Source organism: Diorhabda carinulata, chromosome 9 (assembly GCF_026250575.1).
Source record: "Diorhabda carinulata isolate Delta chromosome 9, icDioCari1.1, whole genome shotgun sequence".
Taxonomy (NCBI): Eukaryota; Metazoa; Arthropoda; class Insecta; order Coleoptera; family Chrysomelidae; genus Diorhabda; species Diorhabda carinulata.
In genome coordinates this window covers 3233215-3246765 of record NC_079468.1, presented here as the reverse complement: position 1 = coordinate 3246765, position 13551 = coordinate 3233215, and the positions used below count along the sequence as shown (strand labels likewise).

At 31.8% G+C, this 13551-nt stretch overlaps 1 protein-coding gene across 1 annotated transcript; it reads right to left on the bottom strand.

The window, feature by feature from the left end:
- Nucleotides 1–2317: 2317 nt before the first annotated feature.
- LOC130898119 (uncharacterized) lies at nt 2318–13014 on the bottom strand. Its single transcript, XM_057807178.1, has 3 exons — nt 12571–13014; nt 10151–12503; nt 2318–6422 (listed from the first exon to the last, which is right to left on the bottom strand). The coding sequence occupies exons 1-3, from the start codon at nt 12880–12882 to the stop codon at nt 5158–5160; spliced, it is 3930 nt and encodes a 1309-aa protein (XP_057663161.1). The 5' UTR covers nt 12883–13014; the 3' UTR covers nt 2318–5157.
- Between the last annotated feature and the right edge of the window lie 537 nt (nt 13015–13551).

Below are 13551 nucleotides of genomic sequence, written 5' to 3'. Positions count from 1 at the left end.
GAAATATTGATCGTTCCTTGCATAACTGTCTTCTGCAATTAATATTGGAAGAATTATAACTACTAGACGCCTACTTTTGTAAGAAAGGTTCTTTTTGTCGAATGAAGTGATTTGTTCGTGCGACAATATTTATTGTTCAAGTTTTATAGGATATGATAAGACTATTAAAGTTTGATCTAAAGTCTATTGTTTTTCTTATTTGAAATATAAATTCGTTTTGACGCTCTAGTTTTGTCCTAAATTAACCCCCAAGTCAAAGGGTTAATGCCGTCGCCAAGGCCGGACTAAAATAATGACGGGACCCCCTTAAGAATTTCGGAAACCCGGAAAAATTGAAAAAATAATATCAATACGTTAGCTTTGTGGTATCAACACATCAAAAAATACACAATGTTTTCCAAATGGGGGCCCTTTTGGACCTAGAGTTTAGGGTTATAGCCCCCCAAGTCACTAGCTTAATACGGCCCTGTAGGTCGCTCTACGTGTAGAGTATGCATTAGTAGTCGATGAGATCTCGATCATTTCCAATTCATTAAATTTTTATTTCAAATTCTAGTCTAATACCAACCATCCAGATACCACTCCATACAATCTTCCTCCCTAGCTCAAATTGATGGCCTTTTTTCTACGCTATTAATGAACTTCTCCGTGTCGTCCGCTATGGTGACAAAAGACATGGCGCCGCTTCAAATGCTTACTCAAGACTGGCAGTCGCGGATCGATTGTTTAGTCGATGGTCTGCGCTTTTTGACTTTTTTGTCGAACAACTATGATACACAACAAAACGGTTGTTCAACTAAAAGTTGTATGTATGTTCTAGCCCTTTCGTTGTACGTTGGACATAGTGGACACGAAAATTTGAGGCCCGTTTCATTGCAATGCTTTTCAACAAAAAATCAATCAATATATTATTTGTTAATAGCCTAAATGCGTATTACTATTTATTTTTTTGTTTTGTAAAAAAATAACAACACTTAACTTATCTAAAACAAGATAAGGATCATTACATATATCTTGGTTACCAATTTAATCATTTTTGTCAATTAATTTTCTCTTTCTTCTTCTAATTTATTTACCTACATACTTTTTTTTTACTTATTACCCTATATTTTTTCTGAAGCCAAGGTAATCATAAAAATGCTCTAAGTTCGGTACTACCAATTTTAGTGGTACGGATCGTACCGGACGTTTTGGCCACCCAGTTGATGTTTCTACACCCGAAAAAAGTTAGAAACTTCAGACGCGCCCTCGTATATAGTAATTACGCAAAGTCGAAATATCTAAATAGAAAAGAAGAATTTCACATAAGAAATATGATAACTCATAAAAGATTTTCGATATGATCACAATTTGTCAAGAAAAACACTATTACTTAGATATTGATTTTTTTTTATATATTTTTTATCATGCGGCGTATGGAAATTTTTTTTGATAAGTTAGTAATAATAATTGCAGCCATTAAATAAAATCTTAATTTCCTAAGTGAAAATGAAATTATTGCTCATGTTTTAAGCGAAATTACATTTTAAATGTTGGCAGCATCGGTACCAGTATCCAATGTTGTAGGATTTACTGTCAAAATCAGGCAATAGTGTGAAAATTTCCCCATTTTGTGGTTTTTGAATAATTATATTAGTTAATTACAGTTTAAGATATATTATTTCTACAACAATTCAAAAGAAAGTACCGTTAAAATTTTTGCTATTATATTCTATTGAATTTAACTGAAGTAAACATATATAATTATTTCATGTCACCTGGAAAAAAATTACGACGTGGCAACTGCGTAAAATATCGGTCATTTATAACCTGTAAAAGTTTTTACGTTTTTTTTTCATATGAATAGTTATAAACAAACATACATATTAATTAATCAAATTTAATAAATTATTTCCAATGATCTATTTATCTTGTTTCCTAATCTATGATTAATTATTAATCTGGAATTACTCGTGATGATACTATTTTTCAAGACGAATTTGAAGTGTTACATGGAATATTGTGTGATTATATCGTATCATTACAAATGTCTCTAAATTCGCTGAAAATACACGTTTACCTATTTTTAATACAAGTGGCGCCAATGAAATGAAGTAAAAAAAGAGTAGATGAAATATTTATTACAGGATGTTATGTACTAATATGGAAATTGTTGGATACTCTTTTTTTTATTAAAAGGCTTAAAACTTTTGTAAACATGTTTAATTTTATAAAAAATTGGTACGTATGCATTGGGATAAACGCATTGAAGGAGTTTCTAATAGATCGTATTTGTAATCTTTCGGAATTCAATGGGGTTAAGGAAATAAAAATACGATTTAAAAAAATTATTTATTCAAAATTTTTACAGCTATATAATCTATACAACACAGAACAATATAAATATTTCTAAATATCAAAAATATAATTAAAATTAGGTAGTTTTCTTTTAATTCTTTTAAATAAAAATAGAATACGTACAAACAAAAATTTTTGTCTTTGAGAAGATTGATGGTTCTGATAGCTAAGAGAACTGCTTACCAGCACCAAATCTTATATAAAACAAAGAAAATTGTCAGAAATTCTGAATTATTTTGGAAGAAAAATATGAAAACATATAGTTAGGTTGAAAAATTAATAAAAATGACTAGGAGACTCTCAAAACTATTAGGTTCCTGAGAATATTCAATCTTTTTTATTACATAATTGAGAAAAAAACAACCAAAGGGCCAAAATAATATGTTGTATAAGAAATAATTAATGTTAAGTATCCGACAAGTGGTCTTTTGCTTCTACCACTGCTTTCAAAGAAAAAAACAACCAGTTTCTGATAAAATACAAAGAAAAGTAAAAATTATGTGAAATATGAAGAAAATGATAACGCCACTAGGTGTCAGCATCAAAATACATTTAGTTGGAAAAAAATCAAAACCATGAATAAACAATTAACATACAGCAAAAGAAAACCAACAAAATAACCAAACAAGAAGTTCCAAATGTAATAAATAGTCTTTTAGATCTGCCAATGCTTTCAAAGAAAGAAAAAACTGAATAAGTATCCAATAGCACAGAAGGAAAAATGAAAATGCTGAGATGAAAGTAAGAAAACGGACTCCAATTCCAAAGCATGGAAATCGCAAATAAATAATTATATACAATCCAGTTATTCAACATTGGAAATTAGGAATATAATGGCACATAAAAGGGTAAAAAATTATGTTTTATTATGAACACCAAAAGAAAATGCGTCTATCAGCATAACGATGAAGCAAATAATCCCTTAGAACCCAGAGAATACTCTATTGAAATTTATATGACAATCTACCTCTGCAAGTAAAGGAACCGTGAATAAATATTTACTATACGATGGAAAAAGACTAACAAAATAAACAAAACAAGAACTTCCAAACACATTAGTCACAATTGGTCAGTTAATTCTACCAGTACTTTCAAAGTCAGGAATACAATACCATTAAAAAAGATGGGAAACTGTGGATCCAGATCTCTGTGTTATAGTTTATAGGAAATTAATCTTGTGAAGCCTGTGAACCATGAATAGAGATGATTATACAGTTGAAAAAGGCCAACAAAATGGCAGTACCTTCAACATCAAGGTGAAACACTTTGGAATCAGAATTCTTTGTTAAAATTTACTTCAACATCAGGAACATAACAGAACAAAGATAAAAAACTGCATAACCAGAGTTCTGTGATGAAATTTACCTAACAAAGCATGGGAAATATGAATAAATAATGATTATAAAATTGAAGGAGACTAAAATGACTAAAACATGAACTTCCAAATGCAATTGTAGCATCAACCATGGGATAAGTAGTATTTTGGTTCTGCCAGTACTTCCAACATCAGGAACATAATAGAACAAAGATGAAAAACTGCATAACCAGAGTTCTGTAGTGAAATTTACTTGACAAAGAATGGGAAATATGAATGAATAATGATTATACAGTTGAAGAACATCAAAATGGCTGAAATAATAACTTCCAAATGCACTAGAAAGACCAACTCTATGATAACTGGTATTTTGGTTCTGTTAGTACTTCCAACTTCAGGAACATAACAGAACAAAGATGAAAAACTGCATAACCAGAGTTCTGTGATGAAATTTACCTGACAAAGCATGGGAAATATGAATGAATAATGATTATACAATCGAAGAGGTTCAAAATGGCTGAAATCATAACTTCCAAATGCACTAGTAAGACCAACTCTATGATAACATGTATTAGGAACACAATAGAACAAAAAAATTATAAAACTGTGGTTTTTATAAGCTGTATTGATGGAAAGCAGGGCAAAAAGCGAATAAATCACCTGAACCAGAAAATGGTAATTGCGGGATTTTAAGAAAATTAAATATGAATGAAAAAGTAGAAATTTCAATGGTACATTTAAAACAAAACAACTGCTATCGGAGGCTACAAGGCGACAAACTAGGAAGCAACTAAAAACTAATATGAAGAAGAAATAGAAAATTTGATAGAAGACAAAATATTCGAAAATATGTAGGAGACGTTGAGCCCAAACCAAAATTGATTAACTTTCTTCTGGGCCCGAAAATGTTTACCTTTAAAACTTTCCCCAAGGTTCAAATCGGCTCATTTTTCACGCTTTTCAATCGAAATGAAGGTACACCCTACTTGCAGTATGGAAAAAGAAAATTTGGGATGAAAAAATCACGTCGAGTCCCAACCAAAATTAATCAACATTCCCCTGGGGTCCAAAAATTTTTTTGTATTTGTACACTTCACGTGGGGTGTGGATCCAAGGAAAAATTTATTTGAAATAAAATCGAGGTAATGTAAAGGTAGCACAAATTAAAAACTTGGTTCAAAGATTTGAATTATGTTGAAAACAAAAAAAAATATGAAAAGATGAGAGCCGAACAAAATGAAAAAAAAAAATCAAATAGATTAATGTTGGAAGGACCCAGAATGGTCAAACCAAACTGTAACACACGTTTAAATACGGTCGTGAGAAAGGTTTGAAATAAAATAAGTGGCGCGGTCCATAGAACCGCTTTGGGCTGTGGGGTAAATTTAGTTGCGGGCCTAGGGGCTCAAATATCATTGAACGTAAAGCCTATTTGAAAAAGAATGTCACTGATCAATTCTCAAAAGATAAAACTTTTAAATAACACATGGAAAGTGTGTATAAAACTACTTTCTAGTTCTAGTAGATCTTCTAATAGCACCGTTTGCGGTAGTACTTTCAGGTGCCGATAATTCTTTTAATAAATTCTTTCTCGCAGTACTACATTTTTCTCCCGCTTTTTTAATTTGGTTTCCACTAGTAGACGGTTCGGTTTTTTTACTTGATTGCTTTAATTTTTCCGTCAGCAATTTCGTACGCGTTCTCAAAACACTTTCTGTAACGGTACCGGAGGTCGAATTTTCCGGAAAAGTCGGTACCGGTGTTTGCGAGGTGGTTTTAGTTTTCGTTTTTCTAACAGAACTTCGAGAATAAATTTTAATGATCGGTTCCACGTTCGCGTTCTCTTTGGCTAAATCGCTCGGGGAAAAGGTTAATACTGGAAATTTTTTCATTTTGTTTTTTTCCACTGACGTATAAGTAGGTTTTTCAATTAAAACCGAAACTTCGCTTCTGTTATTTTCCGGGGTTTTCGGTGTTGCTTTATCGTCGGAAATTTGTAATTGGTCCATTTCGAGTTGCAGTTCGCAAACAGGTGCGGGTACTATATTATCGGTCGTGTAGCTCAATTTTTGTAACAGAGCCTCGTTATATAAATCGACGTTTTGTAGTTTCTTCGGTTCCAAAAGTGTCAATAACGTTTTATTAAAGTCCCTAGCTTCACTCTTGCGATTAGTCCTCCACAAATGACTGCTATAATTCAACAAAATGTATCCGTAAGTTGGCATAAAATCAGGTACGACTTGGTTACTTTTCAAATACTTTGCTATATAAGAATCGTATAAATTCAAGGCACTTTGAAAAAATTCTTGAGCGAGGTTCGTATTACGTTCTTTAACGTTAAATAAGGCACTGAGTCTGGCGTTTTCCAAAGCGAAAATTTGATATTCGTAACACACGCAGTAATAACAATCACACTTATTTTCATGGGATATATGGTTCGGAATTCGAAACGATGGTACCGTAAAAGAAGGCGACGATGGTGAATGTGTTACATATTTAGCAGCTTGACCGATTTCTTTGTTTCTACAACCTAAAATGGCACCGATATCTTTCACTTTAACTTGACAATCTTCTCGATAATTCGACAGAAGATCGGCGTGTGCGAGATACGTCAAATAAGAAACGGTTTGTAATGGTAGGACCAATTTTTGTGTTAGAAGTAGGATTTCTTTGGCGTATACTCGTACTTCTTTCGGACACTTCCAACGATGATACAGATTAACCAGCTCCTTATTGGCTTCAATCAATAAGGATACTGTGTAAGGATCGCCTAATAAAAAAATTGTTAATTAAAAAATATCGACAACTTTGTGTTAGGTTAAGTTATACACGATATGAAGTTCCAGACTTTTGAAATTTAGAAAACGTGAAGGACTAATGGAAAATTTACTAATAAAAGCCTGGGAAAATATAAAAGGATTAAAATACAAGTAATGCTGGAATTGCCTTTTGTTGCGAGTGTTTTATACTATTTTCTCTGTTTCACCTTGTATCTACTAAAATATACATTAAGCAAATTACACCGTGACAGTGGTTGGTAACACTGATTCATGTTTGACAGTTGACTTTTGAAATACTATTTGAATTTGAAAGTTTGCGCAAGTTATTCATTTTAAGGTTAGGTCTTTCCGACACTGCAATTCTGTACGTTTTGTCCTTATTCATTAAACTAAATAACCTTACATACGTCCGAATAATGCATCTATCTTAGACACTAGTCACCACATCGCCCCAGATTACATTGTTTGTCCAACATCTACTTCATAATTTAAGGAAATTTCTACTGGCAACATTTTCATGAACCGTTTTGAAAATAAATCACTATCCTCCTCTCCTCTCCGACCAAGTTATTGGCTACGACATATATGTAATACTCCTATATGGACATTTGATATGGGAAATAACGTCCCTAGTTACGGTGCCGACAATATTCATTTCCTCTGTCGTTCGAGACACTTTATCTATACTACGCATGCTTGAGAATGCGCAGAACCGAGCTGGAACCTCGGAGGATAAAGAAATCGTTGCCATTGTGTCTTCCTTAGTCGGAAAAGCATCCACTTAGAGAAACTATCCATATATTGATATGACACTTCGGTCATTCGGCCCCATGGAAGACTTTCTCTCACTCCGTCTATCGCAAACCCAACGTTTCCTCAACGCTCAATCCCATCATCATCCGGCTCAACTCTGTCATTGATTCACTAGTTGACTAACGAATCCAGTAGACCATCTGAAATCAATTTTTTGAAACAAACATTGATTCGGAACAAATTTTCTTCTCCAACTCCTCTACTGGTTTGAAAGATCAACTGAGGGTGTCCCTTCCTTACATCAAAGATGTAATAGACAAAATTTGCGAAATCTTCAAACCCAATTAGACACATCCGTTAAAGACAAAACATCCAATTAACACCATGAAATGTATGAAATCCCCTGCTCAGATTGCCCCCGTTGCTATATTGGCCAGACAAATCGACGTATTTTCGTCAGAGCCAAGGAGCACTTGTCTGTTACTGATTCCGATATTTCCTCCACCCTTGCCCAACATCGTTTCCATACCGGACACACAATCGATTTCAATAGAACCAAAACTATCGATTCACTCCGCTCCGTTCAGGATTATTCGAGAAGCTATCGAAATAGAGAAACGTCCCCAAAGGGAACACAAGGGACGATAGCCACAAGGTCCAGGTGACTAGTTCCCCAGTTAGTTCAAAACCAGCAGTGAGTGTGTTACTGTCCACAGAGTTCTTGATTAAGGCGTTGGAATCAACCAAACAAAAGGGGTGATTCGTTACGTGGAGTAGGCAGGTTGAGACCACGAGGAACGAATAACCACCCTATCCCCTAGTGGTAAATACCCCTTGGTTTCCAGGTTATAATAAGGGAGTTAGGTCCTGGTAGGTGGTTGTAGGTGACGAAAATGTCAAAATATATATTTCTGTCCTTTTTTAACGAATTAAGACTTTTAAAAAAATCTCAAAATTCTTTTTTTTTATTAATATTGATTGGAAGAATAATTAGTTTGATTTAATACTGCAACAGCTGCAACCTAATAATTTTTTACAGTATTATGATTAAGGTGAAAAAATTATGATTGATGTATACAATATTTTGCTCAAAACTAGTTTTTTTAGAATTAATTAATATAAAAATAATATAAAAATCAAATAAAAAATCTTTTTTTTATTGAATTACAAGATTCATATTGAATTTTAAGTGATAAAATATTCATTTGAAACGAGTAACGTTTGATTACAACTTTAAGTATCGATATCTCGAAAACGAAGCGAAATATCAAAAAATTTCATTCTTCTTTTTCAATTTATTTTGGCCTAATTAAGCTGTTAAATCGCGGCGCCACGGAAATCGTAGTCTTCCCCTGAGAAGTATTATATCAAACTAATTATTCTTCCAAACAATATTAATATGTAATAAAAAGTTGACTTGCTGGAAATCGAAACTGGGTCCACAGAATGGGCTGTGGCGAGCGAGGGAAGTCGTGTAGATATGCAACCGGCGGTGCACTGAGCATGCGCAGCAACGACGTGTTGACAGCAATAAACTATTATATCATTTGGTGCCCTCTAATTGAAAAAATAATGATCGATGTGAGAAAAAAATGAATCAATTTTTACCCAGCACAAACAAGTTTTTTTAAAAATATCTTGTCAACAAAAGGAAGCGATATTTTTTTGACGACGGATTCGTAACAAGCAGAACACGCTAATTATTTTTACTTTTGTTTCAATCCTAACCTAACGCAACATTAACTTTGACCTTGAATGGATGCTGCAAATATTCATAATTCTAGTTCGTATCTACTATCGTCGCCAAACCAACTGTCGTGTATTCTAATAAGACTCTTGTTTAGAACGTTATACACATTATAATGTAATGACTTTACAAGTTTTTCAGGCAATAATATTTGTTTTATTACGTGCAATGTCATACTCGGACTACTGACGCGCCCTCTATTCCTTAATCTAAATACTAAGATAACAGGTCTGGATTTTAATACGTTTAACCCCAACCAAAATTGAAGAAATTTCCCCAGGCCCTAAAAAAGTTTTTTTAGTTTTTACACTCCATATGGGGTGTTTATCAAAGGAGAAATCATAATAAGATTTATTTCGTATGAAAAGCATAAAAAATTATGTTTTTGTGCGCAGTCCATAGGCCCGCTTTGTGCCCTGGGAAAGTTTATCTTCCCCAGCGCCCAGTGCGGTCCTATGAACGTACAAGACATAATTTTTTATGCTTTTCATACGAAATAAATCTTTTCATCTCATTTATTCGAAGGTACACATACTTGTAGTATGGAAAAACAAAAACAAAATTCCTTATCCTTTGAACGATGATTTATGCTTTTATATAAAGTGTACAAAAATGAGGTGCTAATTAAGTTCTCACTAAATTATCAGGAGACAGTCAAGAAATATCATTTCTACATGGTTTAGAGACCTTAAAACCACCATGCCTGATGTACTAAGTCCTAGGTGGGAAGAGATGGTGTAGAGTCCAGTGAAAATCATAAACAATTGTGATTGTATCAATAATTTGTTATTTTTTTATACCCTTAAAAACAAAATTCACCAAAAATAGGTACAGGTGATGTAAAGGTAGCTCAAATTAAAAATTTTATTCAAATATTGTTTGAATTATGTCTAAGAAAACAAAAAAAAATTGGAATGTAAAATTTTTTGTTTCACAATGGAGTTGAATCATGAGTAATGTTTCAAGGACCCAGAACGGTCCAACCAAACTGTAAAACATATTTACAGTCCCTAGGGCCGTGGAGAAGGTTTGGAATAAAATACGTATTGCAGTCCATAAGGCCGCTCTAGACTGTGAGGAAAGTGCAGTTGTGGGTCTATGGACCTCATCGGGGCTCAACCTAATCAATACATTGCACCATCTATCCAAATTTGAACTTAAAATTATCAATTTTTCTATACAGGTGAAACTAACTACTATATAATAAAATTCACTCACCTACAGTGTTATTTCTATATTCTTCATACATAATTTCCGTGGCCAAATACGCATTCATGAGAATACTCTTTTTGTGTGTTTCTATTCCAATATTACAAGGCAGCTTACTAAATTGAGAATTCAAAAGAAACAGTCGACTTCTTAATGTGTTTGAACAATTTTTATCTTTAACTTGCTCTAATAAATTTTCGGCTTTTTTAAATACCCTGTAAGATTCTTCAAAATCGTTGTACAATAAATGTTTGCTTTTATTAATATAATACGTAATACATATTTCTACATGATCTATTTCTGAGAAAGATCCGTTTTCAATGAGATCGTCTGCCATTTTGAGCAATTCCTCAGTACTTTCGTCTACATGCTCTAAAATAAGCCCGATTGCTTTTATAATATTTGAGCTATCGTTTTGTAGTTGAGCAATTTTTAAAGCAGCTTCAAGTGCTTGAACTGCTTTCAATTTGTAACACAATAACTTGAATTCAGAAGATAGTCTAACTAAGATATTGTACAATTTATTAAGAGGAAAATATTCAATTTTATCAGTTTTTAATAATGGCACTGTTGTGGTAAAAATAGATAAAGACTTTTCGATATTTTTCAAATTTTCTCTATAAACCTCGACGTGCAAACTCTCGTATGAAGATGTTACATCACAGGCATCTTTGGGGTCATTAAGATCTGGTTCATTTTCCATAGGAACAACCGATGCTGTATTCTCCATATCTTCAGCATTTTTAGCAATAATTTTTTTATTGCAATATCTATAATGTGTATAATATAATATCGCTAAATTAATTTGTGAGGTAACGTTTGTATTATCATTTTTGTGCTTATTCAAGACATCTGCTACTATATTAGACAACTCTTCGTTATGCGGCAACTCTATATCAGCAAACATGTTTACAATAACATTCGCTACGTAATCGTTGTCGGATATTTTTCTTAATTCTTTTATAACTGATACAATAGGAACTTTGCTTTTCCATTTTTTCTTATAATTATCCAATTCTAGACACAATAAAAACTGTTTTTCTGATACATCTAATTTTAATGCCGGTATTTCTTTTTCTAAAACATCTAAAGCTGTAACCAAATTTAATTTTTGAGCTTTTTCTTTAAGATTATACTTTGTTGTTATCCAATTCGTCATGAAGGAATCTCTACTTTCAGGGCATAATATTGTTCCCAAGGAAATGAACCCCAAACATTTTTCACCATCTTTGGCATATATTTGTATTAATAATGCACAAACTGATTTTAGAATATTGTATTTTAAAACTATTGTAGTTTTTCTATCTTCTGATTTTATGAAATTGTTGATTATGAGACAAAAATAATATTTTGCTGTTTCATTACAATCTTGTTGTACTAAATGTATGCCAATGTTGTAAATTTCCGCTGCCAAGTTGTTCCAATATTTAGGCCAATTCTTAGTATTCTTATTGTCGTTTATAAATTTTAAATATATTTTTATTAAATTAACGCATTCCTGATGGTATTTCAAACTTCCACTGATATTTTTATTCGCATTTTTAATCAGAGAAAACATCACGTTAGCGTTAGAAAAATACACATTTCCCCCTTCGATTTCCGGAATATGCAAGAATGAATCGACTTTTACTATGCATTTAAAAAATAGCAATTGCACATCTTCAGAAAATGATACCCATTCTTTAGGGTTAATATTTGTGTAATATTCCTTCAAAATTTGTAACATTTTACTCAAATTTGAAACAAAATCTTTCTTAAACTCAAAATCCATTTGATCAATTTTTTCCATACATTCCATACATTTATTAATTTCTGAAAATTTATCTTTTAATACCCGACAAGGAAAAATAAAACATATCTGCAGTCCTTGTTGAAATTGTTGACATTTTTCACTATTTAAGACATTTATCAATTTGGAGTTTACTTCATTTAGAAATTTCAATCCTTTTTCAAAATCATATGTATTTATAATACTATGTAATAAGTGAGAAGTGAGATTTATTACAATTCTTTCAATGTCTTTCGTTTTTAGTCCTATCCGATGTTGTGCAAGTAAATCGAGAATTTCTTTATAATAATCAATTTGGTATTCAACTGATAACTTGATACAAAAATGTTTGAAACAACTCAAAGATAAATTTGCTATTTCTGAAGAATCCCCTAATTGTATGCTTATCCTTAGCATAAGTCTGCTAATTTTAAATAATATTTCATTACAAATATTATCTTCTACTACAGACTTTGCTACTACATTGTGTAATAATCTTGCGATGTTATTATATGTATTTATTAGTTTTTTTGATAAATTTTTTGTTGGTAGTTGTGCAATATCTTCTATGGTTATAACATATTCTAACTGACCCTAAGAAACAAAAAATTTAATTGATAATTGCTATAAGTAACCACAAATAGAAATAGAAAGAAATTACCTTATGAATGAAGAATTTGATAAAGTGATACAGTGACTGAACGTAACTAACAATATCAGTTTCTTTTAATTTTATTAGAATCGGAGACAGAATTTTCAATATTCTAAGTAGATAATCTTCCGATATAGTTTCTTTACAATAAACACAGGCGTTGCAACAGGCAATTAAAATGTTCAGAGCTTTTTTGCTATCCAACTGTCCTTCCAAGTTTTCAGTAATATAATCAAAGGTTATTTCGAAATTTCCGTTTTTGCACTCTTCTAGAATTTTGCCATATTGCATTTTATTATTTGTAACAAGAGTCTTGGTCATTATTAGTCGAAGAAATATTCACAATATCCAAATAAAAATTCAAATATATGTCAGTATTAATTTTAATGACATCATCTGTCGTGTTAACTATCAGTTATTAGCTTGTTTTTTTTTACTTGAACTTTGTACACTGGTATTGTACACCAGAGTGCTCTTTGTAATTGTAATACTATCTCTATTATCTCTACATTCAAAGGTTCCTGCTTATACACTTCGACGACAAAAAAAACATAATTATTGTTAACAAACTTTAACTATTAACAAACTCAAGATTTATAATAAATTCTATATAGAGAATATATTTGAAACAAGAATGTTTCTGTCAATTCATTCGCTTTAATAATAAAAAAAAAGATATGGCAACAGTGTGAGTAATATGCCGCAGTGTTAGGAAAGAAAGGCAACAGATGCTGTGATATCATTTATGGTTATAATAAACATTTTATGCAATACGAAATTACTAATTAAATTAAAAAACTGTAATATCAAATAGGTGAAAGATTCTTTATATATTTATAATAGTTTCAAAAATTAATATCGGAAACATAAAGTTATGGAACCATAACAATTGTGAAAGGTGCTTAAACATTTTAAGTTTATATCACTTCAAGGACATATTGAATATATCAGTTAGTACATTTATTTGATAATTAATAATAAAAACATAAT

Bases quoted from the DNA above. Each gene is read 5' to 3' on its own strand.
- LOC130898119 (XM_057807178.1), bottom strand. From the start codon at position 12,882: ATGACCAAGACTCTTGTTACAAATAATAAAATGCAATATGGCAAAATT. The intron at 12,504-12,570 runs GTAATTTCTTTC...TTTGTTTCTTAG, and splicing joins TCAAATTCTTCATTCATAAG to GGTCAGTTAGAATATGTTAT. The intron at 6,423-10,150 runs GTGAGTGAATTT...TTTTTTTATTAG, and splicing joins ATATAGAAATAACACTGTAG to GCGATCCTTACACAGTATCC.